General features: G+C 48.1%; 2 protein-coding genes across 2 annotated transcripts in view; one reads left to right on the top strand and one right to left on the bottom strand.

The window, feature by feature from the left end:
* The first annotated feature begins 4,045 nt into the window (after nt 1-4,045).
* On the top strand, nt 4,046-11,485 carry LOC309559138 (CD151 antigen-like). The gene is made up of 6 exons (XM_082262285.1): nt 4,046-4,231; nt 5,819-5,893; nt 6,491-6,586; nt 9,330-9,485; nt 11,125-11,208; nt 11,394-11,485. The coding sequence occupies exons 1-6, from the start codon at nt 4,085-4,087 to the stop codon at nt 11,457-11,459; spliced, it is 624 nt and encodes a 207-aa protein (XP_082118411.1). The 5' UTR covers nt 4,046-4,084; the 3' UTR covers nt 11,460-11,485.
* Nucleotides 11,486-16,405: 4,920 nt separating this feature from the next.
* The window catches only part of CCDC14 (coiled-coil domain containing 14), a 28,769-nt gene continuing 18,215 nt past the window's right edge, over nt 16,406-26,959 (bottom strand). The window contains exons 11-13 of the mRNA XM_082262467.1: nt 23,044-23,262; nt 19,973-20,105; nt 16,406-17,326 (exon numbers count right to left, since the gene is read on the bottom strand). Of these exons, the coding sequence (XP_082118593.1) occupies nt 16,468-17,326; nt 19,973-20,105; nt 23,044-23,262 (1,211 nt within the window). The 3' untranslated portion in view covers nt 16,406-16,467. The remainder of the gene's footprint in view (nt 17,327-19,972; nt 20,106-23,043; nt 23,263-26,959) is intronic.

Raw genomic sequence — 26,959 nt, forward strand, 5'->3', positions numbered from 1 at the left:
GTTGTGAGTCTGTGTGCAGTGACCCTCCCACATTGTCAGGTGCGGCCTGGACAGAGTGCTAGCTACCATGACAAGGAAAGGTTCTTCAAGGTCTTCTTTAATTCCATCTGACTCCACCATGAAAAATAAAAACAAATCTCCGGACAGCTTGGTCTGTATTAAGGGCGGATTCTTCCTCGTTGTCCTCTTCTTCTGGGTGAGCGCATTTCTCAGCATTAATGTAATATGTTTTCGTCATATTGGCTCCATAGGGAAAGTTCAGGCCACCAATGGGAGGCCGCCATGTCCATCCTTTCCTTCGATGAGCCTTTGTAGATTTGTAGCAGCTACAGATCCCTCTGGTGATAGAGAGTTGTGGCTGAAGATGACTACAGTACATCTCTTGACTGCTACACATCTCTGGGGGTGTCATGGTCATCCGCAGCCGCACTGGATAACATGAGGGGTACCTAAAAGCTGGGGAGCTCCAAACACTTCATAAAAGTCATAGCTGAGCTACAAATCGCTGGAATTCCTAAGGGGAGCCTAGGTGCTACTTGTTATCAAAACGTCAGCAGAAAGCTGCACAAGGCGTTTTTCAGCTTTTTTTGCAGTAGCGTTTTTCAGCGTTCTTTAGCTTTTTTTTTTTTTTTTTTTTTTTTTTTTTTTTTTTTTTTTTTTTTTCAGCGTTATTTTTAGCTTTTTAGCAAAACTATATTCCCGCAAAAGCTTATGGCTCAAAAACGTTGATAAATGGCGAATAGCCTTGTGTGTTTTTTTTTTTTTGTTTTTTTTTTACAGCCAGAAAGCGCCCCTGCTGAAAACTGCTGATAACAGCCTGTGTGTGCATGGACACATAGGAGAACACGCTGGGGGGGGGGGGACCTGGGAGGACACGCTGGGGGGGGGGGACCTGGGAGGACACGCTGGGGGGGGGGGGAGACCTGGGAGGACACGCTGGGGGGGGAGACCTGGGGGGGGGGGAGACCTGGGAGGACACGCTGGGGGGGAGACCTGGGAGGACACGCTGGGGGGGGGGGGAGACCTGGGAGGACACGCTGGGGGGGGGGGAGACCTGGGAGGACACGCTGGGGGGGGGGGAGACCTGGGAGGACACGCTGGGGGGTTTACTTGCTTCAGAAAAAGTCTTGATGCCAAGAAACAGCCGCTGTAAACATGTCCAGTGTGCACAAGGCCCTTTTTTTAAAATGCTAGTTTCCTGGCTTTCATGTCAATCCAATGGCTTAAATTTGTTTGTGTCGCTAATCCCAGAACAAAGATGGAGCTCAATAGTTTCGCATTTATCTGCTGTATGCATTTCAGACAGCCAGGACTTTCAGACAGCCAGGACTTTGGCATTTTCAGAGGGAGGTTTAGCAATGACCGCCAAACCCCCCCCATGGTTCATCTTTGGGGAGAGTAGTAATAAAGATCTTTGAAGGACAGATGAGACTCTTTGTAGGTCTTGTCACATTTTTGTCTCTGCTTCCCTTTAGGCCAATACATACCCGTGCAATGCGTTAACATGTATGGTTTGAATGCAAGTTGTCAACCGGATTTCTGTGTGTTGCATTAAGAACATTTGTTTTTAATGGGCTGCAACACACCAAAGATGTTTAGTTGGGTTCAGAATGACAATGCAGTAGGGGCGTAACTGCAGGGGTTGCAATTGCAACCGGTCCCCATGCTCCAGGGGGCCTGTGCGGCTCCCCTGTACACCTGGATAGGAGGGGGGGGGGGCAGCATGTAGAGAAATCACTGTCCTCCTTTTTCCTCCTGTAGATGCAGGAGGAGAATGGAGGAGATTGGTTCCTCTGTATGCTGCCCCCCGCCACTCCTCCTATCCAGTTCACTTGTGTTCTGCTGTCTCTGGGCCCCTGTGTACTCCCCTGGTCCCCCCCTCTCCTGCCGGCTGCAGGGGATGTGTCACAGTAGAGCAGTGGTTCTCAATTCCGGTCCTCGGGACCCACTAACAGGCCAGATTTTAAGTATTACCTTGGGGGATGCAGACTAGAATACTGCAATCACTGAGCAGCAAATGAGATCACCTGTGATGTAATTTAGTTATCTTGCAAACCTGGCCTGTTGGTGGGTCCCGAGGACCGGAATTGAGAACCACTGCAGTAGAGAACCAGGAAGGGGTCGGTAAATATGTAATTTACAATCTACTTCATTTTCAGAATGTACAGAGTCATAGTCAGTGACATTGTAAAAAAAATAAATAAAATAAAATGATAAAAAATAATACAATTAAAATACCAAAAACTACTGACACCAGTGGGTGAACTTCCAAGATCGCAAAGGTCACACTTGCGACCGGGCCCTGGCACTCCACCACTGTAGAGAGGCCCCAAGATGGCAGGAAGGGGGACCACTGCAGAACTTTTGAAAGGTTCCCACTGCAGGACCGTAATAAAGAGCCCCGCAACGAGAGTAAAGGGCCCCAGGATCAGTGGGAAGAGCCCCAAGCTTGAAGGGAAGGGCGCCGGTCAGGGGGTCTGAGGGTCCCTTCATGGTTTCTTGCATGGGGGCCCTGAAGGTTGACTCTGCCCCCCACACAACTCCCCGCCCCCCTCACAATAATGTCCTTCGCCCCTCTACCCCCTATACAGTAGAGCTCTGACCCCTTCACATTAGTGTCCTCTGCCTCCTTCACATCACTTCCCCCAACCCCCCCACTCACATCACTCCCCTACTGTAGTTTCCTCTGCCCAAAGTAGTGTCCTCTGCACTCTACCTACCTGACCAAGCGACCAATCAGCTGCTGGTTAACTCAAAATGTTAACTAAGGCAGCTCCCACCCTCCATCCAGCACTGTGCTGCCTCCCGCTCTGTGGTGAATATGAGCGCGGCAAAGCAGGGACATGTTCGCAATCTACCTATCGGCTGTCTGCGGTCAACAGGCAGATTGCAATCAACGGCTTGCTTGACACCCCCACCCTAGACCATTTATTAAGCTGGAAAGCGAAAACTAAAAAACTGGGAAAGAACCAGCTGAACTATAGCAACTCCTTTGGGTGAAACACTACATTTGTATTGTTACATTGTGTTTCAGTATATCAGATTCTATAGGTCACATTTTGCAGAAGTAAGGAGGGGCTTTTAGATTTATCACATGAATGTACAGTAGCTCCTGTCAGGTGTACTGGCCCTTTAAGTGAAAGCATGGTCTTTCCAGTCCGTTGTATGTAATTCAGATCCCCTGACCTCAAGAAAAATTAAATGTATTCTTATTTATGTGTTAAACTTTTCTATGTATGTATAAATTTTGTATCTATAAAGGGGGAGGGGGGGGCATTTACCTATTGCTCATTCAGGCTCTGCAATCTGCTATTCAGTGCTATTTAGTGACTGACCACCACTGCTCCTTCTTACAATGGAAGTCTATAAGACAGCTGACCCCCTAAAAACCATGCACTCCCTGTGGGGCTGATGTCTCAGCAACTGCATGTTGATGCACAAAGGAAACACGTTGACACCTCTACACACCCATAGATTTAAATGGGCACTTAAAGTTTTGGTCCACCCAAAAAGTAATTCAGCAATGAATGGATGCTGGTAGTGTGAGCCCTCTGCTGGCTCCTTGGGTCCCTCTCGGCCTTTCAGCTGGGGAGCTCCTGATACCCCCCCATTCTCTCCTGCCAACCTCCTTGCAGTACAGACTCCCGAAATTATGTAACACTGCAGCAAATACTGCTCTTGCATAGGGAAGTGGCTTGTGGTGTAAGTTTCAGGATCCTATTGGTCATGATGGGCACAATAAAATAACACATTTCACACAGTGTGACCAAGTGAGGTCCTCTCTGGAATCTTGCTGCAGGATAAAGGATGTATTTGTTACAGATGGTGACCCTGTGAGATTCCCTCTGGAATCTGGCTACAGAGAATAGCATGGAACTAAGATTACGTTGCATGTAGTGACCCTGTGAGGGGCAGCCAGGATTCTGGCTGCAATGAATAGCACTGAGCTCAGATTGGGTGAACATTTGGTGAAAGTCTACCACTTTCCTGGGTGGAACTCCTTTCATATCCAATCTTTGACCTCAACCCTCTCTGTTGGCAGGCAAGTGGCGTTGCTCTGATTTGTCTGGGAGCCTCGGTACAGATGAAGTTGTCGGATATCTCTGTGGTCATCTCCGAGACCTCCTCCGGCGCCCCTCTGGTCCTAACGATTGTGGGAATGATTATCTTCTTCCTGTCTGGATTTGGAGCTGTGGCCGTGATCAAAGAAAACACCACCTTGATCAAAATTGTACGTAGTCCCCTAACGTATCACTTGGCCATTATCTTGGGAGAAATGTTTGAGGGGGCCATTGATCTGCTGAGGAACTACAAAGGAGAGTCACCTCCTTGTGCTGTGTCTAAGCCAGGTCACCTCATCTGATCTGTTAATGTACACTAGAGCAGTGGTCCTCAACCCTGGTCCTCAGGGCCCACTAACAGGCCAGGTTTGCAAGATAACTGAAATGCATCCCAGGTGATCTCATTTGCTGCTCAGTGATTGCAGTATTCTAGTCTGCATCTTCCCAAGGTAATACTTAAAATCTGGCCTGTTAGTGGGCCCTGAGGACCGGAGTTGAGGACCACTGCACTATAGGACCTAAAGTATGTGACCCCCCCCCCCCCCCTCCCTCGTCCCAATGATAGAGTTTAGGTGTCTCCAGTGAAGGGTCCTGGTAATACTCCATCATACAAAGACATTGTAGACAATTGTGCTCCTCCAATCTTGTGGTAAAATTTTGGTGAAGACCCTTTTTCTGTTTCACCATGACTGTGCCCCCCCCCCCCCCCACCCAACCCCACCCCACCCCACCGTGTACAAAGCCAGCTCTATAAAGACAGTTTGATGAGTTTGGTGTGGAGGAAGTCGAGTGTCCTACAAAGAGCCCTGACCTCCTCTCTACTGAACACCTTTGAGATGAATTAGAACTCCGATGGTGACCCAGGTCTTCTTATTCATCATCAGTACCTGAGCTCTCAAATGGGCACAAATTGTCACAAACACCCTCCAAAATCTTGTGAAAGCCTTCTCGAAAAGGTGAAGGATGTTATAGCCATAAAGAGGGTTGCAACTCCAAATTGATGGCCATGGGGGAACACTACAACAATGGCCATGTTTTTTTGGAATGTGATGTCCAGCTTCCTAAAGACACGGTGTGACCAGTTTGGTGTGGAGGAATTAAAGTGTCCTGTACGGAGCCCTGACCTCATCCCTACTGAACACCTTTGGGATAAATTTGAATGAACCAGGTCTTCTCAACCAACATCTCCATAAAGACTTGCACAGAGCCCTGACCTCCTCTCTACGAAACATTTTTGGGATGAACTGAAATGCCAATTGTTAGCCAGATTTTTATTTTTTTTTGGCGCCCAACGTGGGGCTTGATCTTTTCCATTATTGGTACCTAAGCTCTATAATGGGCACAAATTCCCACAGACACCTTTCAAAATATTTTGGCAAGCCTTCCCAGAAGAGTGGTGGCTGTTATAGCTACTCCATGTATTTGGCCATGGGGGCGGAAATTCATATTAACAGCCATGGGGGTGATGTTAACAACTCCATATGAATGGGGGGGGGGGGGGCAACTCCATATTACTGGCCATAGAGGAGGGGGGGGTGTGTCCATGTCCACTCCATATTAGGCCATGGTTCTGGGACGAGATGTCCAACTTGTAGTTCCTCAGCAGCTGAAAGGCCACTGTTTGCCTTCTTGGTTTTTGGATAGAACCCTGCGAGGACAATTATTTTATATTGTAGTCGTAAGGAAAATAGGTTCTTATTCGTAGGGTTCCCTGCATCCTGTACACCGCTTCATAGATGTGACTTTTGCTCTCTCAGTTCACAGGGATCATGCTGCTGGTGTTCGCCATAGAGATTATAGTGGGGATATCCGCATATGCCTACAAGGACATGGTAAGTGACATATAGCCCCCATAATGATGTGTAGTTACATAGATGACGGCCTTGTAGAGGGAGGAATAGGTCATTTGCTGTTGCTGACCTCTTTCCATGTGAGCTGCTTGCCATCATGCTAATCCTCCATCTTCAATACTTCCGGAATCCATGTTCTGGAACAAGTACTCCGAAGCTGTGACTTCACTCGTATTGTTTTGTAGCATTTCCCCAAAAATGAAACTCCCTGAGAAATGTGGCCAAATTTGGAAGGGTGGGGGGGGATTTAGATCCCACAAACTGATACATTTTTCTGGACCCTAATATCCTATCTGATCCTTTTTTAGTAATCATAGTTGTGGATTTTGGTTATGGGAAGGAAAGTCAAATGATTGTGATACAATGTAGAGTTTGATATCGCACCGAGCTCTGTGATACGTCACACACTTTTATTATTTTATTTTTTTTTTACAGAATTTTTACAATTTTGTATTTGTCATTGGAGTATACTAGAGGTCCCGAATTCCAGGGACAATTTCTGACTGCAGGGACGGTGCCCAATCCTTGTTCTCCCCCTGGCAGCATTGTTCTGTAGTAATGTCCTTCTCATTTCTGCAGCTGCAGCGTGATGTACTTCAGAAGTTTATGAAGATGTTGGATAAATATGGAAAAGACCGACCAATAACCCGAGGGGTGGATGGTGTCCAGCAACAGGTGAGTGACCACCAATGATGGATTTCGTCTAGAATTTTATTCATCATATTTTAACATGAGTGGTGCTGGAATTTAGGACAACCCTTCTTATCATGGGGGGGACCTTGGAAGTGTTTTTAGGTCTTCAGGAACCCCACTAAAATAATTAGACTTGCAGCTCATGATACATCAGTGGGATTAGTAAGATGTAGAGAATTCTAACTAAAAGAATATTTACTGAAAAAAAAATCACAAAATAAATGAACAATGAATAGAAACCTAATCGTGAGAGTTATAGTGACCCCACAGATTGTGGTTGGTGTACAGATGACAACTTAGATTTGTGGCCCGTGGAGAAGTGACCCCTTAGACTGGCCCTCATTTTAGAGGCGATCCCTTAGACTGGCCCTCATTTTTTAGAGACTGGCCCTCATTTTTTAGAGACTGGCCCTCATTTTTTAGAGACTGGCCCTCATTTTTTAGAGACTGGCCCTCATTTTTTAGAGGCGATCCCTTAGACTGGCCCTCGTTTTAGAGACTGGCCCTCGTTTTAGAGACTGGCCCTCGTTTTAGAGACTGGCCCTCGTTTTAGAGACTGGCCCTCGTTTTAGAGACTGGCCCTCGTTTTAGAGGCGATCCCTTAGACTGGCCCTCGTTTTAGAGGCGATCCCTTAGACTGGCCCCCGTTTTTGAGGCGATCCCTTAGACTGGCCCTCATTTTAGAGACTGCCCCTCGTTTTAGAGGCGATCCCTTAGACTGCCCCTCGTTTTAGAGGCGATCCCTTAGACTGCCCCTCGTTTTAGAGGCGATCCCTTAGACTGGACCCCATTTTAGAGACTGGCCCTCGTTTTAGAGGCGATCCCTTAGACTGGCCTTCGTTTTAGAGACTGGCCCTCGTTTTAGAGGCGATCCCTTAGACTGGCCCTCGTTTTAGAGGCGATCCCTTAGACTGGCCCTCATTTTAGAGACTGGCCCTAGTTTTAGAGGCGATCCCTTAGACTGGCCCTAGTTTTAGAGGCGATCCCTTAGACTGGCTCTCATTTTAGAGGCGATCCCTTAGACTGGCCCTCATTTTAGAGACTGGCCCTCGTTTTAGAGGCGATCCCTTAGCCTGCCCCTCGTTTTAGAGGCGATCCCTTAGACTGGCCCTCATTTTAGAGACTGGCCCTCGTTTTAGAGGCGATCCCTTAGACTGGCCCTCATTTTGGATACTGGCCCTCGTTTTAGAGGTGATCCCTTAGACTGGCCCCCATTTTAGAGACTGGCCCTCGTTTTAGAGGCGATCCCTTAGACTGGCCCTCGTTTTAGAGGTGATCCCTTAGACTGGCCCCCATTTTAGAGACTGGCCCTCGTTTTTAGAGGCGATCCCTTAGACTGGCCCTCATTTTGGAGACTGGCCCTCGTTTTAGAGGCGATCCCTTAGACTGTTAGACTGGCCCTCATTTTAGAGGCGATCCCTTAATTTTGTGATCCATGTCAAAGTGACCCTTTAGATGGGCGGTCGATTGAGAGGCTGCCCATCCTTAGATGTTTGTGTAAATGGGATTTGTAGATGGTGTAGAGCTAAACCCTTGGTGGGTTGGTGGTAGTTGTAGAGGTGACCTTCTAGATCCGTGGTTAGTGTAGAAACGACCTCTTACAATTGCTGTTAGTGAAGGTTGTCTTTGTAGATTGGCGGTCAGTGTAAGTAAATCTGCTACTGCTTTCTTCTCAAGGAACCCCCTAGAAATCACAAAAGGTGGATTAGGACAAGAAACTTTATCCTCCTGCAGGAAAGTCATGTGACTAAACAGAACAGTGCCGTAAGTTCCGTAACCAGGAATTATGGGAAAGAATACTGAGAAATGGCCATGGTGGTTCAGCACATTGGCCCCACTTAAGGACAGTTATGGCAGTGTTCTTTTTTCCCTTATTCACTTCAAGTTTATTTTTTTTATCTTTTTTTTTTGAGGCAGGGACCTGGAATAAATAAAAGTTAATAACAAAGGCCATAAATAGAATAAAATCTGGAGCTATGTCCATAGTGTACAGAACTTTCATCACCGGAGGAGGAGGGCAGGCGGGGTACTAGTCTATTGGCGGTGTGAAATCTCCAGAGAACAATATATACTCCCCGTTCTCCTGGCACACACTGGGATCTCTGTACAGTCTCTGTGAAGGGCGGGAAGGTCCCAGTAATTAATGGTTGGACTCACGGATGGTTTTGGTTGTAGCTCTGCCGCGGTGACAACAAAGCTCTGCCAAGTCATAATGAGGCCGGACGCTTCCTGCCCAGAACTACTTCACAAAGGAAAGCAATTAGGGATTGGCAGGGCTGGATGGAGTTTAAACGCAACAAAATGAATTACATGATAATTACTCAATAAATCCATTTTATATTGAGGAAGAAAAGGGCCCCGGGGAATGGAGATCGTCTCTTGTTTGGTTTTAAAAGCTTACCTCTGACCTTCCCTGTAGTCTTGCACAGGTGTATCGGCTCCTCTCCTGGACTGAAATGGGTTCCCCCAATTTCACTGCACACTGTGAGCTTCTCACTATGTGCATTAGAAGCTGCAGCAAGTCCGATAGCCCTGCCTTATTTTCTTGGAATGAATAATTTGTAAATATACCCATAGTGATTCAAGAAGTCCTTTTTCTAGGTCAGGTTAAATGGATGGCTTTTTGGGAGAGGAGGAGGCACGGGGTGAGGAGTCCTCTTTCTCTTTATTATTCCAGTTCTGGAAGCCTCTCCTATTCTCTCCTCATTCCTCTTCTTGTCTTCAGTTCCAGTGCTGTGGAGCCAGGAATTTCACGGATTGGTTCAACGTCAACACCAGTTCTGGGGTGTCCTCCGGCTCAGTGCCCCCCAGCTGCTGCAAGACCGTACAGCTAAAGTGTGGTGAGAACGCAGGGGCGCGCAGCGACCGCATCTATACCCAGGTAGGTGGGATGGGTGGGGCCGGGTGGAAGATTGATTACTTGGTGTGGTGAAATGCTGGGGACCTGGCTGACTTCTTGGGGGCCAAACTCTAGACGGAACAGTTTTTTTCAATAGGTTATTGATGCACTGCAAGGCCACATCTGCCCCAACCGCCAATGTGAGGGGCTGGGTGTGCACCAACCGCCAATGTGAGGGGCCAGGTCTACATCAACAGGGGTCATGTCTACACCATCCACCAATGTAAGGGGCCATGCCTACATCAACTGCCAATGTAAAGGGCCATGCCTACATCAACTGCCAATGTAAAGGGCCATGCCTACATCAACTGCCAATGTAAAGGGCCATGCCTACATCAACTGCCAATGTAAAGGGCCATGCCTACATCAACTGCCAATGTAAAGGGCCATGCCTACATCAACTGCCAATGTAAGGGGTCATGCCTACATCAACCTCCAATGTATAGGGTCATGTCTACAGCAACAGGGGTCATGCCTACATCAACCGCCAATGTTAAGGGGTCATGCCTACATCAACCTCCAATGTAAAGGGTCATGTCTACAGCAACAGGGGTCATGCCTACATCAACCTCCAATGTAAAGGGTCATGTCTACAGCAACAGGGGCCATGCCTACATCAACCGCCAATGTAAGGGGTCATGCCTACATCAACCGCCAATGTAAAGGATCATGTCTACAGCAACAGGGGCCATGCCTACATCAAGCGCCAATGCAAGGGGCCATGCCTACATCAAGCGCCAATGCAAGGGGCCATGCCTACATCAAGCGCCAATGCAAGGGGCCATGCCTACATCAAGCGCCAATGCAAAGGGTCCTGTCTACAGCAACAGGGGCCATGCCTACATGGAACCGCCAGTGCAAAGGGGCCATGCCTACATGGAACCGCCAGTGCAAAGGGGCCATGCCTACATGGAACCGCCAGTGCAAAGGGGCCATGCCTACATGGAACCGCCAGTGCAAAGGGGCCATGCCTACATGGAACCGCCAGTGCAAAGGGGCCATGCCTACATGGAACCGCCAGTGCAAAGGGGCCATGCCTACATGGAACCGCCAGTGCAAAGGGGCCATGCCTACATGGAACCGCCAATGCAAAGGGGCCATGCCTACATGAACCGCCAATGCAAAGGGGCCATGCCTACATGGACCGCCAATGCAAAGGGGCCATGCCTACATGAACCGCCAATGCAAAGGGTCATGTCTACAGCAACAGGGGCCATGACTACATCAACTGGGCCAGGTCTACCATCCACCAATGTAAGGGGCCATGTCTGTCTACAACATCCTGGGTCACATCAGTGTTGCATTGTGTTTTGTTATAGTGACTTTTTCTATAAATTCTGCTCAAGAGAGATGATCCCGGAGTGATGGTTGCAAGCATAACTGGTGGCGTTCGAGTGAAGTCATCCGCCTCCTTACTTACATGGAAGGTCTGATTGCCATATGATGTGCGGCTGGGATACTGCACCGATTTCCTGTCCCAGTGACACCGCTCCCTTCATTTGTTTTAGTGTCTCGAGACTGTTCCTGGCCCCTGCAGGGGCATTTTCACTCTATGTTCCCTGTTCTGTCTAAAGTAAAACGTTTAGCTGGAACTGGGCTTTAATGCGTGCCTGTCTTGCAGGGCTGTGTGATGAAGATGCAGATGTGGATATCGGAACACGTTGAAGTGATTGGGGCAGTGGGAATCGGCCTTGGCTTCTCGCAGGTAATGGGCTGGGTATAACTCTGTAGAGAGAGATTTGTGTGTGCCAGAGAAGGGCTCTAAATTTGGGGTCTCTGTGGATACACACGGACCGGTTTTTGTTAAACCTGAAGTTTATCATTTAACTTGTGTCCCAGATTCTCCTTTAATGTGTCCCTGTGTGACCTGTCCTGGTCTTCACTCTGCAGATCCTGGGCATCGTCTTCTCCTGTCTCCTTGTAAGGATTCTGCAGGATAAATACGTGTCGGTGTGAACAGCGTGGAAGGTGGTGTCCATGTGGAAGGTGTGACCACTCATTAATATCACTTGTCTGTCCTGTAAATATTCCATGTACAGATGTCCTCCAGCGGAGGTGATTGTTCTGGAAGGTCGCATTCCTTGTAATAAACTATTCATCTCACTTGTGTGTTCAGTGATGTCATTGGGGTCAGAACTAAATATTTGATCAAATTCGCCCAAACACCAGATGTGAAGATATGAAGGAGCCATTATGTATGGCAGATGAGTCCATCACCAAAACCCCAATCATTTCATATATATGAGCAAAGTGTGTTCATTCTAGAGAGGGAAAGGTTGGGTATAGAACAAACCATGCTAAAGAAGTGTCATAGGGCGGTATGTACAGGAGAGGAGTGCGGAGGCTGTGACAGAGGGCGGTATGTACAGGAGAGGAGTGCGGAGGGTGTGACAGAGGGCGGTATGTACAGGAGAGGAGTGCGGAGGGTGTGACAGAGGGCGGTATGTACAGGAGAGGAGTGCAGAGGGTGTGACAGGCGATATGTACAGGAGAGGAGTGCGGAGGGTGTGACAGGGGGAGGTATGTACAGGACAGGAGTGCGGAGGGTGTGACAGCGGGCAGTATGTACAGGAGAGGAGTGCGGAGGCTGTGACAGAGGGCGGTATGTACAGGAGAGGAGTGCAGAGGGTGTGACAGGCGGTATATACAGGAGAGGAGTGCAGAGGGTGCGACAGTGGGCGGTATATACAGGAGAGGAGTGCAGAGGGTGCGACAGTGGGCGGTATATACAGGAGAGGAGTGCGGAGGGTGCGACAGTGGGCGGTATGTACAGGCGAGGAGTGTGGAGGGTGTGACAGGCGATATGTACAGGAGAGGAGTGCGGAGGGTGTGACAGGCGGTATGCACAGGAGAGGAGTGCGGAGGGTGTGACAGTGGGCGGTATGTACAGGAGAGGAGTGCGGAGGGTGTGACAGGCGGTATGTACAGGACAGGAGTGCGGAGGGTGTGACAGGGGGAGGTATGTACAGGAGAGGAGTGCGGAGGGTGTGACAGTGGGCGGTATGTACAGGACAGGAGTGCGGAGGGTGTGACAGTGGGCGGTATGTACAGGAGAGGAGTGCAGAAGGTGTGACAGTGGGCGGTATGTACAGGCGAGGAGTGTGGAGGGTGTGACAGGCGATATGTACAGGCGAGGAGTGCGGAGGGTGTGACAGGCGGTATGCACAGGAGAGGAGTGCGGAGGGTGTGACAGTGGGCGGTATGTACAGGAGAGGAGTGCGGAGGGTGTGACAGGCGGTATGTACAGGACAGGAGTGCGGAGGGTGTGACAGGGGGAGGTATGTACAGGAGAGGAGTGCAGAAGGTGTGACAGTGGGCGGTATGTACAGGAGAGGAGTGTGGAGGGTGTGACGGCGGGCGGTATTTTGCAGGGAGAAGGCTGTGACTGTGGGTGGGATGTAGAGGAGAGAAGTGTGGAGGGAATGACTATGGACAGTATGTACAGGAGAGGAAGGTGTGATGGTAGGCGGAGAGGAGTGTGGAGGGTGTGACGGCGGGCGATATTTAGCGGAGAGAAGGCTGTGACTGTGGGTGGGATGTAGAGGAGTGGAGGGTTCAGGGAATGACTGTGGACAGTATGGAGAGGAGTATGGATGGAACAGGGCAGTTGGAGTGAATGTGGAGGGTAGTACAGGAAAGCAGTATGCAGAGAACGGCCTCCTAATGTATAATGGAGGGCAGTATATGTAGGAAACAATGTTGGGCAATAATAATGTGGAGGGGTATGACAGCAGATAGAACAGGTAATCGGTTGACTCACAAAGGAAGATAGAAAGTTTATCAATATCTGGCAACAATCACATAAAAAAAAAATAAAATAAATAAAGTTGGTCCCAGCCATACAGGTGAATGATGGGTGCAGAGAAATGTTCCCCATTATTCATTTGGCATCCATGTAAAAACTTGAGCAACTGATAGCAGTGTGTATGTGTGCGCTGGAGGGGGGATACGGGGGAGAGGCCAATGTGTGCACTGGAGGAGGGATACGGGGGGGGGGGGGGGGAGGCCAATGCGTGTGCCAGAGGAGGGATACAGGGGGGAGGCCAATGCGTGTGTGTGCTGCAGAAGGGATACGGGGGGAGGCCAATGCGTGTGTGTGCCGGAGGGGGGGAGGCCAATGCGTGTGTGTGCCGGAGGGGGGATACGGGGGAGAGACCAATGTGTGTGCCGGAGGAGGGATACAGGGCGGAGACCAATGTGTGTGCCGGAGGAGGGATACGGGGGGGGGGGAGGCCAATGCGTGTGCCGGAGGAGGGATACGGGGGGGGGGAGGCCAATGCGTGTGCCGGAGGAGGGATACGGGGGGGGGAGGCCAATGCGTGTGCCGGAGGAGGGATACGGGGGGGGGAGGCCAATGCGTGTGCCGGAGGAGGGATACGGGGGGGGGAGGCCAATGCGTGTGCCGGAGGAGGGATACGGGGGGGGAGAGACCAATGAGTGTGCCAGAGGAGGGATACAGGGCGGAGACCAATGTGTGTGCCGGAGGAGGGATACGGGGGGGGGGAGGCCAATGCGTGTGCCGGAGGAGGGATACAGGGGGGAGGCCAATGCGTGTGTGTGCCGGAGGGGGGGAGGCCAATGCGTGTGCGTGCCGGAGGAGGGATACGGGGGGGAGGCCAATGCGTGTGTGTGCCGGAGGAGGGATACGGGTGGGAGGCCAATGGGTGGGAGGCCAATGCGTGTGTGTGCCGGAGGAGGGATACGGGTGGGAGGCCAATGGGTGGGAGGCCAATGCGTGTGTGTGCCGGAGGAGGGATACGGGTGGGAGGCCAATGCGTGTGTGTGCCGGAGGAGGGATACGGGTGGGAGGCAAATGCGTTTGTGCTGGGGGAGGCCAATGTGTGTGTGCCGGAGGAGGGATACGGGGGGGGGGGGGGGGGAGACCAATGTGTGTGCCGGAGGAGGGATACGGGGGGGGGGGGGGGGAGACCAATGTGTGTGCCGGAGGAGGGATACGGGGGGGGGGGGGGGAGACCAATGTGTGTGCCGGAGGAGGGATACGGGGGGGGGGGGGGAGACCAATGTGTGTGCCGGAGGAGGGATACGGGGGGAGGCCAATGTGTGTGCCGGAGGAGGGATATGGGGGGGAAATGTTATTAGTATATACCAATGTATGCTGTGGGTGGAATCTCACTAGGATTGGACCAGGAAGAGGCTAGAAGTTTCATTTGTACACAATGAAAGTAGAATTTACAAATGCTATAAGGAAAGAATAGGACGTACGCAGGAAGTCTCCATCCTGTTCCCAGGGCGTTGCTCTGTAGTTGTGTTTTGTTCTCAGATAAATAAACCTTTACCTGTTTGTGTGCCGTCCGATGTCACCCCAGATAAATAAAATCTACAATATGTCCTTAACATGCAACGATTGTGATGGATCTAGCAAGGCATTTTGGGAAGGAAAGTGATCCTGTATCCTAACGATGAATTCTTTCAAAAGGATATCTGTTTAATAAGTGCAAAAACACCTGTTGATCCTGCCACAACTCTCGGCGTATTCTATGCATTCTGCAGTGTCATCTGTAAACAATATCCGGAAGTAGATTAGGACCACAGATTACCCCACACATATGTTACAGGGGACAGGGAAGTGTTCTGTAGTACCCCCTTCAGTGGCTATGCTGCTCCTCTAGAATTACAGTTCAGCGGGTGAGCGTTGTCACAGGAAATGCAGCCACAGCCTATGAGGATTGGTAAATTGTGACAGATTTCATTCTTTGTTTTGATAAACTTTGGGGGCTCCTTTAGATGGGTGCTGAGACCCTTTTTACTGCGTCTGCATCCACCTCAGAGATCCAACGGAAGCCGATGCAGGGGCTTTACAGACACAGAATCAGTGCACCCTCTCTGGCCCACATCTCAAATTCTGACATGCGACTGTGCAGCTGCTGCATCTGCATCCACTTCTATGGGGTGCCTGTGTGCAGCTCTGCGGAGGACACAGATGCAGCAAAAAGTGGCTCAGCACAGAGGACGGGTCTCATCATCCATCTGAATACGCTCTAAGTGACAAAGACATGGAATAAAGGAGGAGGGACTTGGACCGTGTCACTGCACAGACCGCAGCGCAAGCTTCCTGCTTCTTTGCCATTTTATTATAGAATAGCTGTGCAATTCAGGATCCACAACATTTCAGATCTTCCTCAGCTCTCCCTGGATATTGTGAACTGAGTTGGTGGCTTAGTCCCCCCCCTACACATACACTTCCCACCAATCAGACTATTCCAAGCAAGTCCCGCCTCTACACATACACTTCCCACCAATCAGACTATTCCAAGCAAGTCCCGCCTCTACACATACACTGCCCACCAATCAGACTATTCCAAGCAAGTCCCGCCTCTACATACTCTGTCCACCAATCAGAATATTCCAAGCAAGTCACACCTCTACACATACACTGCCCACCAATCAGAATATTCCAAGCAAGTCACACCTCTACACATACACTGCCCACCAATCAGACTGTGCCAAGCAACTCCCGCCTCCACACATGCTCTGTCTGCCAATCAGACTGTGCCAAGCAACTCCCGCCTCTACACATGCTCTGTCCGCCAATCAGACTGTGCCAAGCAACTCCCGCCTCCACACATGCTCTGTCCGCCAATCAGACTGTGCCAAGCAACTCCCGCCTCTACACATACTGTGTCCGCCAATAAGACTGTGCCAAGCAACTCCTGCCTCTACACATACTCTGTCCCCCCAATCAGTCTGTTTCAAGTGTGTCCCGCCTCTACACATACTCTGTCCACCAATCAGACTGTGCCAAGCAACTCCCGCCTCTACACATACTCTGTCCACCAATCAGATTGTTCACAGCAAGTCCCGCCTCTACACATACTCTGTTCACCAATCAGAATGCTCACAGCAAGTCCCGCCTCTACACGTTACACTTCCAAATCAATTTTATTATTAAACATTTCATTAGAAAAATAAATGTAAAAATAATTTACGGGGACAATCATCCACATTACTTGTTGCTGGCGCTCTGTAAAGTCCTCTGTAATTTGGCGATATTGGCATCCAGAGTGGCCAGACCGTTCCGGAAATCCTGCTCATCATGTGAGGTGAAGGTGGAGAAAGAGGCGATGGACCAATCGGATGTCGCAGTGAGGACATCGAATGCAGATTTGTCATTTAGGTGACTATCAGTAATTCTCAGGTTTCTCAGATGATGGAGGAGGGGATGATGAGCCCCGGAGGACTCGCTCGGTTTCGGCACTTCTATGTCTTGAACCTTGGTGGGGTTACTCGCCGTGTCCGGGACGTGAAATAAACTCCTTTGAATAAGGCGGTTCCTCTCTGAAGCACCAAAGGCGGTTATCTTGTCCCTGACGTCTATCTCTGTGCTGCCGGCCTTCGGTGGGGTGCACATCAGCCGTGTGGACGGTGCAAAGTTGGCTTTGTGGGGACTACTGGCCAGCGGTAAATAGGTGGTCTCATCCGGCCTGAACTCATCACCATTCAGGGAACAGGACCGGCTGTTCATTTCTGGGCGGAGCTTTTGGGGGCTGTGTGAGGGGATGGAGGAGACGGTGGGCTCCGGTCTCTGATAATTAATGATAAAGTCATCACTGGGGTCAGAGGTCAGTTCCTTCTGGTAGGTGGAAGCAGCGGGATCCGGCTGATCGCTGTTACTCGGGATCACTTGATCCATCTCCAGTCTCTTGAGGTAGCTGATGATGGAGCTGCTGGCTGGACATTGGTCAGTGCGGAGCTGCTTCTCATAGCTGTCCAGTGCCGCCTGCGTCAGCTGAGCCCCGGGCCTGGCTTTGGGGGTGTCCTTGCCCAGGTCACACAGCAGTTTGGCCATGCTGGCTTGCAGAGTCCTAGAATTATAAAAAAATAAAGTGTGACCACCCTCGTTACCGATGCAGAATGATTGCCGTGTGCACACCGGGGGATAAAAGGCTCAGGTGGCTGCAGCCTGTGCACAGCTCATACATAAGGATAATGCAGGTATTAGGGATTGATCGATTATCGGTTTGGCCGATATTCACTTTTGTGAAAGTATCAGTATCGGCCACAAACTTGACCGATATTTTCTTAAGGTAGGGCCTATTGGGTTGCCTCTGGAGGGGAGGGGGGGGGGGTGGGGATTAGAGCACCACCTGATACTCAGAGCAGGGTTCTTCTGCTTACCCGGAGCTGTCATACAAAGTCCTGCCTCCTGGACCGGCTCCTACCTATGATAGGACAGCACACTGGTGACGTCTAACATAGGAGCCCTCCAGGAGGCGGGACTTCTTATGACAGCACCCGCGCCGGGTAAGCAGAGGAACCCTGCTCTGTGTAATCAGGCGGCGCTCTAATCCCCATGCACTGGTCACTCTGCTGCATTGGATGGGGGCACTGGTCACTCTGCTGCATTGGATGGGGGCACTGGCCACTCTGCTGCACTGGATGGGGGCACTGGCCACTCTGCTGCACTGGATGGGGGCACTGGCCACTCTGCTGCACTGGATGGGGGCACTGGCCACTCTGCTGCACTGGATGGGGGCACTGGCCACTCTGCTGCACTGGATGGGGGCACTGGCCACTCTGCTGCACTGGATGGGGGCACTGGTCACTCTGCTGCACTGGATGGGGGCAATGGTCACTCTGCTGCACTGGATGGGGGCAATGGTCACTCTGCTGCACTGGATGGGGGCAATGGTCACTCTGCTGCACTGGATGGGGGCAATGGTCACTCTGCTGCATTGGATGGGGGCAATGGTCACTCTGCTGCATTGGATGGGGGCACTGGTCACTCTGCTGCACTGGATGGGGGCACTGGTCACTCTGCTGCACTGGATGGGGGCACTGGTCACTCTGCTGCATTGGATGTGTGATAGAATGTGCAGAATATCGGCCGATACTGATACTTTGTGACCAAAATATCGGTATCAGCCCTGGAAAAACCATATCGGTCTATCCCTAGCAGGTAAACCCCCAATATGACCACAAAAATATATTACTTCCTGTAGAAGCCCCTTACAGTGTAAAATCCTCTGCTTGTTTGTAATCAGTCTGCATTGGGAATACCTAATCCTGAGCCTGGCGATTCTGCAGAGAAGCTCCACCTCCACTACAGTCTCAGTCTACAGGAATGAAGAATGGATGTAAAGTGCGATAGATTAACATCTAACCCCACGTTTACAAACTTCAGCCCTGGAAGGTTTTACAGTCCTGGATGGACTGTTGTCTTCATTCAACCTTAACTAGTATGTAACTATGTAAAGAGGTTGTAAACCCACCTTAATAACTTTTACCAATAGGTAAGCCTTTAATAAGGTCTATGCCCCTCCCCCCTTCTTGATGGGGGGAAGGACTGCAAAGGGCGCTGTGATGGGGGTAGGGCCATGACTGCAAGGGGCAAGGTGATATAAAGGGAACTGCACTGTAAAGGGGTACTGTAATCATTACAGTGCAGTCCCCTTTATATCACAGTGCCGCTTTACAGTGCAAGGGGGTTTGTGAATCCGCCTTCCCCAACCACCACCAAACCCCTTCCCCCGGTCCCTGGAAAACCATTGACTACACCAATAGCGGTCCCTGGTGCCAAAAAGGTTGGGAACCGCTGGTTTGAAATGGCAGACAGACACTTGCATCATTTCCTGAATCCCCAGCCTGTCATTTATTCCCCCCCCCCCCCGGGGGGGCGCTTCTTTACACAGGTTGGGCTCACAGTACTCCAGGATTGAGTGGAACAATGGGATTATTTGGAGATTGTGACAGACTCACTCAGGACAGGGGACTGCAGGCTAGCCTCTTGCCTACTGACTATGGGCCCTGGCTTGAGAGGGAACACTGCTCTTTGTGGGGTGTATGCTGGGGGGGGACCCTTGGAATAATGTTACTTTGGATTCAAGTCCACGTCTCCCCCAAGACACGCAGACTCTGGGACTCTAGGCCTAGGATTAATGTTAAAGGCCTAGCTGCCTATTGCCAATAGAGGATTGCTCCACACAAACTCATGGCAGATGCTAATGTCCTCAGCTCAACCACCTGTCTTCCACACATTGTTGATTGTGCTGATTAACTCACCTATTGTCTACTATGGGGACGTATTTACACTTATAATCATGTATATTGTACTTCAGGAGTTCGACTACGGCAAGTCTGCTAGTTAATTAGTTCAAGTTAATTAAATCACTGTCATCTATCAGTTGCTAGTGGGAAAGTAGAATACTGTTTGTGTTGGTTGTTCCTTAGATATGTTAATTATATTTCTGTAAACAATTTAATCTGCATAGGATAATGTAATCAGGCACCTGACCTGGTGGGGTATATATTCGGTGTGAGTTTGTTCAATAAAATGTTCCAGATCTTATACAAGCTATTCTCGGCTAGTTTTGTATGGGGGGCAGCTAGTATATCTGATATCTATGTTCAAGGCTGAAGGAAGCGGTATCCGGACGGAAGCCCACAAACACAGTGTTGGTCGCGGTTCCGTTACAGAGATAAATCACTATGAACTGTGCAAATTGCTGTACCGTGTGAGTTCTCTCAGTCTGGCAACTTCCACGTCTCTCTGCCGCAGCGTTATCCCCAGAATTTGATTCTCCTTCTCCGCAGACTCCAACCTAAACTGGAGGTTCTTCATGTTCCCCGCTGCGTCTTCTGATTCTGAAACACAAAGACCGTCATCCCGTTATTACCCCCATACATGAAAACGAATCCTCTGGAGGATCGTTATTACTTTAGGATAAGTGTGACAGTGTTCACCATCACTGGGAGTGAGGGACAGATACTTGGAGGACGCTGAGAGAATCAGATGGGAGAGTGATATTTGTCAACGGTGGCTCTCAAGAAATGTGGAGATTTGATCCCACTTTGCACTGTGAGAACTGTGGCCTGTTGCCATGGAGTCTGTGAAACCTAGATGTGTATTCCATGTGTTTCAATATAGTAGATAAACAGACTGTCATTGGCAGTCTTGTCCTATTGTCTATCTATTGAGCAGGGGTGTGGATTGTGTTAAGTTTGCCTGTCCCATTGTTAAATGTTAATGACCTCACATTGTTCTGTCCAGATGGCCAGGTAATTAGTTCAGGTTAATTCTGTTTCTGTATGCAATTTCCTCTGCATATGATAATGTAATCAGGCAACCCCGGACCTGTGTGCAGTAATTTGATCAGGAGGGGGATGTGCTCATGTGTGTATAACTTGAGTGTGAAACTGTTCAATAAAGGAGAAGGTTCCAAAACTTGTATAAGCTAAGTTGTTGGCTATCTTTGAAATCTGGGATATATGTTCATGACTGCAGGAAGACCACAAGTACAGTGTGGGTCGGCGGTTCCATTACAATAAGCTTACTTTTTGTTTTCCTTTCTAAATTCCAGCTCCCCTATGTGCCAATATACCATTAATGCACCGCGCTCTACAAAAGTTCTGCAGCTTCTTTGGAGCGCTTGTCATGCGTAGGGAAGTCCATTCAAGTGAAACGGCTGCCCTATGCGCAATGAGCAAAAAAGCTCCAAAATGAACCCCCCCCCAAAAAAAAAAAAAAAACTGTACAGAGATGTGAATGGGGCCTGACAGCTGAGTGTCTGTGTCCACTCCCTCCTATGTACTTGTATAAAGGTGGCCATACACTGTACAATCACTGTACAATTACCTTTAGATTTACCAAAACGATGGAACAGGAGGACTCACCTATCTATCCATCCACTCTGTATCCAATCAGGTAGGCCCTTGCACTAAATTAGGGGTGTTCAACTCCCGGCACCAGAGAGTTTAGCATGCAGCCCATCTGGAGGGATGCTGGGGATGCCGTGCAAACATAGCAGCTGTGGCAGCTTACATTGACAAGCCAGGCGAATGCATGTGTGGAAGGATGCTGGGGATGCCATGCAAACTTAGTTGATGGGTGCAGGGAGTGTGTGCTAATGAGGTCAGCTGGTTTTCACTTCCCAAATCTAAATACCAGGAAGTTATGAACTTCTCTATGGAGCACAGCAGGTGCTGAGGTAACGCCTTGTTCTAAAAATCAAGGAAAGCTTTTATCTTTCTGCGCATGATCGATTTTAGACGAAAAAAAAAAAAAAGTAACTTCGCCTTTAAATTAGACGGTTTTTGCACAGTGGTTTTTCAAAAGCAATTTTTTTGCAAAAAAGTACACTTTAACCACTTAACGACCGCCCGCCGCAGATATACTGCGGCAGGCAGCCGCTCCTGGGCAAACCGACGTAGGTATACGTCGGTCGCTCGCAGGCAGCTAGGGGGCTCGTCAGCGGGAAAGCCGATGCAGCAGGCAGGCGCCTGCCACCCGCGATCGTTCCGACACCCGCAATCGCTCCCCGCTGAGAGAGAAGGACGGTCGGTTGTTGTAAATACAGCTGACCGTTCTTCTCCCTGCAATGATCACAGAGCGCCTGTGATCCTTTTATATAGGATTACAGGTCTCCATGGTCATTTCACAAGCCCCGCCCCCATACAGTTAGAAACACGCCCCTAGGTACACATTTAACCCCTTGATCACTTACTGTGTTAACCCCTTCCCTGCCAGTGTCATTATTACAGTAACAATGCATATTTTTAGCACTGATTACTGTAGTAATCTCCCTGGTCCCCCCCAAAAATGTCAGTTAGGGGTCCGATCTGTCCACTGCAATGTCGCAGTCCTGCTAAAAATCGCAGATCGCCGCCATTACTAATAAAAAATAAAAAAACAATAAAAATGACATAAATCTTTCCCCTAGTTTGTAGATGCAATAACGTTTGAGCAAACCAATGAAAATACGCTTTTTTTTTTTTACCAAAAATATGTAGCAGAATACAAATTGGCCTAAAATGTAAAAAAAATTTTGATTTTTAAATTTTTTTTTTGGGAATGTTATATAGCAGAATGTGAAAAATATTGTTTTTTTTTTCCAGATTTGTTGCTCTTTTTTTTTTGTTTATAGCGCAAAAAAAAAAACTATGAAATAATATATTGTTGTTTTACTTCGGCCCCAGACAGGAAGTGATTTCATGAGGTTGCTCTGGTTCTCCAAGATCACAGACGTAATCAGACGATCTGGTCTCTGATAACCTCTATGGGCAGCCACACAACCCATTGGATTGTTTCTCAGGTGCGCCGGTAAGAACTGGGAGCCTGAGAAATACTAGGCTAGTTAGTTTGCAGCTGGAATTGCACTTTAAAGCAGAACTAAACCCTACTATCCTTTATTAGCCAAGGAAGCCGCCATCTTAGCCTTGGTTTGATTTGCAGTTACCATGGTGCTGCACATGTGATCAGTTATGACCGCAGCCATTTGATAGTGAGTAAAAAAAACGAAAGATAAGAGCTGGCAACTCCGAAATACATATAAATATTTTTATTGCTTACATGAAGTGGAGTATAAAAAGGGCTAACGCATTTCGGCAAGTAGCCTTGACCACAGCACCTTTTGATGGTGACAGCTTCCACATGCAACTGGGACAGTTATGGTTCCCAGGAATGCCTGGAATGTAACTGTTTTCTGAAACTGTTTATCAATGGGTTTAGTTCCGCTTTAAACAGAGTCAAACCTGTGTGAGGGTCCAATGATGTGGAGGTGAAAGGTCTCCGGATAACACTCACCGGTTTTCAGTCTGGAGGAGGATCGGTCCTTCTGCTGCAGAATCTGAAGGATTTCCCGTTCCTTCTCTTGGATGACCTGGGAGAGGGTTTTGTTCTCCTCCTTCTGGGTCTCCACCACCTTCAGAAGCTCCTCATTCTTATTCTGCTGGGATTCCAGGCTTTTCTGAGACTCCATCAGCTGCTGCTGTAATGTCTCATTCATAGACTGGAGGGACGTTACTGGGGAGAAACCAAAACAATGATAAAATCATCTGCAATAAACCCGGAGTTCTCCTTCAGGGTCAGGACAAAGCCCATACAAGGCTGCTGGCTTTACATTGACCCTGCATTCATCTTCAACGCGGGTCCATGGACTACAAATAAAACCCACCCAGAAGGAAACTCATTTGTTTTAACCACTGTAAGACTCCGCCTATTTCTCACACTTGGTGTTTACAAGATAAAATCATTTTTTTTTTGCAAGAAAATTACTTAGAACCTCCAAACACTATATATATATATATTAGGGATGCACCGAAATGAAATTCTTGGCTGAAGGCCGAATACCGAACGCGGTGTTTCGCATTTTTTCCATTTATTTTGCCAATTTTTAGGGGGCACATTTTATGTTAGGGGGCACGCTGATGGGCAAAACAAAACATTTAAATCAGCGTTGCTCTTAACATAAAATATGCCCATTAGCGTGCCCCTTAACATAAAATATGCTCATCAGCATGTCCCTTAGCATAAAATAAGGGGCACGCTGATGGCCACATTTTATGTCAAGGGAGCACTCTGTTGGGCACATTTTTTTTCTTAAGGGGCACTTTATAGGGCACTCTAATGAGCATAGCAACATATGGCAAAATATGCCAGTCTGCACACTAATGCTTGTGCAGCTACCGTATTCTCCCCCAAATGTGCTCCACATACCTGAACTGCAGCCAGGTCGGAGCCAAAAGCCGCGAACAGGGGGGCGGGGCTTGCACATAGTGTCACGTCCTAGCTCGCTGGACCGAGTGTGAAGGAGCCGCAGTCAGGAGCAGGGGGCGGGACGCGCGCGTGACGTCACACCCCCTACTCGCGGCCGGACAGGACACCGGCGGCGTGTGAGCAGGGAGTCGGGAGCCGCAGTGAGGAAGGGGACTGAAGGACTCCTAGGTAGAGGGCTCGCGGTCCGGGTGGAAGCATCGCGCGGGCCGCCATTTAGTGACCGCCGCTGTAGTGCCTCCGGCTATGTTTACAGTGATGCTCGGGGATGGCGGGTCGCCGGTCGGGACATTGTTCGGCACAAATTTATTCGGCCTTTTTACTTATTCGACCGAACACCAAAAGTGCTTTTTTTGCCATTTTCGGCCGAATAATGTTTGGTTGCCGAACATTCGGTGCATCCCTAATTTATTATATATATATATATATATATATATATATATATATATATATATATATATATATATACACACACACACATACATACACATATATATATATATATATATATATATATATATATATATATATATATATATATATATACACACACACACACACACACACACACACACACAGCTGCAAAAAAAAGTATGTGAACCCTTTGGAATGATATGGATTTCTGCACAAATTGGTCATAAAATGTGATCTGATCATCATGTAAGTCACAACAATAGACAATCACAGTCTGCTTAAACTAATAACACACAAAGAATGAAATGTTGCCGCCATGTTTTTATTGAACACGCCATGTAAACATTCACAGTGCAGGTGGAAAAAGTATGTGAACCCCTAGACTAATGACATCTCCAAGAGCTAATTGGAGTGAGATGTCAGCCAACTGGAGTCCCATCAAGGAGATGAGATTGGAGGTGTTGGTTACAGCTGCCCTGCCCTATAAAAAACACAACAGTTCTGGGTTTGCTTTTGACAAGAAGCATTGCCTGATGTGAATGATGCCTCGCACAAAAGAGCTCTCAGAAGACCTACCATTAAGAATTGTTGACTTGCATAAAGCTGGAAAGGGTTATAATATAAAAGTATCTCCAAAAGCCTTGCTGTTCATCAGTTCACGGTAAGACAAATTGTCTATAAATGGAGAAAGTTCAGCACTGCTGCTCCTCCCCCTAGGAGTGGCCGTCCTGTAAAGATGACTGCAAGAGCACAGCACAGACTGCTCAATGAGGTGAAGAAGAATCCTAGAGTGTCAGCTAAAGACTTACAAAAGTCACTGGCAAATGCTAACATCCCTGTTAGCGAATCTACAATACGTAAAACACTAAACAAGAATGGATTTCATGGGAGGATACCACAGAGGAAGCCACTGCTGTCCAAACAAAACATTGCTGCATGTTTACAGTTTGCACAAGAGCATCGGGATGTTCCCCAGCAGTACTGGCAAAATATTCTGTGGACAGATGAAACCAAAGTTGAGTTGTTTGGAAGAAACACACAACACTATGTGTGGTGAAAAAGAGGCACAGCACACCAACATCAAAACCTCATCCCAACTGTGAAGTATGGTGGTGGGGGCATCATGGTTTGGGGCTGCTTTGCTGCGTCAGGGCCTGGACGGATTGCTATCAAAAGGAAAAATTAATTCCCAGTTTTATCAAGAAATTTTGCAGAACTTAAGGCAATCTGTCTACCAGCTGAAGCTCAACAGAAGATGAGTGTTGTAACAGGACAATGACCCAAAGCATAGAAGTAAAGCAACAACAGAATGGCTTAAACAGAAGAAAATATACGCCTTCTGAAGTGGCCCAGTCAGAGTTCTGACCTCAACCCGATTGAGGTGGCATGACCTCAAGAAAGCGATTCACACCAAACATCCCAAGAATATTGCTGAACGGAAACAGTTCTGTAAAGAGGAATGGTGAAGAATTACTCCGGACCGTTGTGCCGTCTGATCTGCAACTACAGGAAACGTTTGGTTGAAGTTATTGCTGCCAAAGGAGGTTCAACCAGTTATTAAATCCAAGGGTTCACATACTTTTTCCACCTGCACTGTGAATGTTTACATGGTGTGTTCAATAAAAACATGGCGGCAACATTTCATTCTTTGTGTGTTATTAGTGTAAGCAGACTGTGATTGTCTATTGTTGTGACAATTGTCTATTGATTGTGATTGATTGATTGTGATTGTCTATTGTTGTGACTTAGATGATGATTTTAGATCACATTTTATGACCAATTTGTGCAGAAATCCATATTTCCAAAGGGAAATAAATCCAAATCCAAAGGGTTCACATACTTTTTCTTGCAGCTGTATATATTATATATATATATATATATATATATATATATATATATATATATATATATATATATATATTTTTTTTTTTTTAGCAGAGACCCTAGAGGATAAAATGGAGATCATTGCAATATTTTTCATCACACCGAATTTGTGCAGCGGTCTTAAAAACGCAATTTTTCGGGAAAAAAATCACTTTTTTGAACTAGAAAATAAGAAAACAGTAAAGTTAGCCCAATTTCTTTCTATAATGTGAAAGATAATGTCACACCGAGTACATAGATACCAAACATGTCATGCTTCAAAAATTGCGAATGCTCGTGGAATGGCGACAAACATTGGTACTTAAAAATCCCCAAACGGGACACTTTAAAAATTTCTACAGGCTACCAGTTTAGAGTTACAGGTCTGGGGCTCAAATTATTGCTCTCACATACCTCACATGTGTGGTTTAAACACCGTTTACATATGTGGGCGGGACTTGCATATGCATTCGCTTCTGCGCGCGAGCCAACGGGGACAGGGCGCTTTAAATTTGTTTTTCCTATTTATTTTATCTATTATTTTTTTTTTTTGATTATTTTTATTCCAATTACAAGGAATGTAAACATCCCTTGTAATAGAAATAAGCAGGACAGGACCTCTTTAATGTGAGATCTGGGGTAAAAAAAAGACCTCACACCTCACATCTAC

The sequence above is a fragment of the Pelophylax lessonae genome (genome assembly GCF_965119305.1).
Source record: "Pelophylax lessonae genome assembly, chromosome: 6".
NCBI lineage: Eukaryota > Metazoa > Chordata > Amphibia > Anura > Ranidae > Pelophylax > Pelophylax lessonae.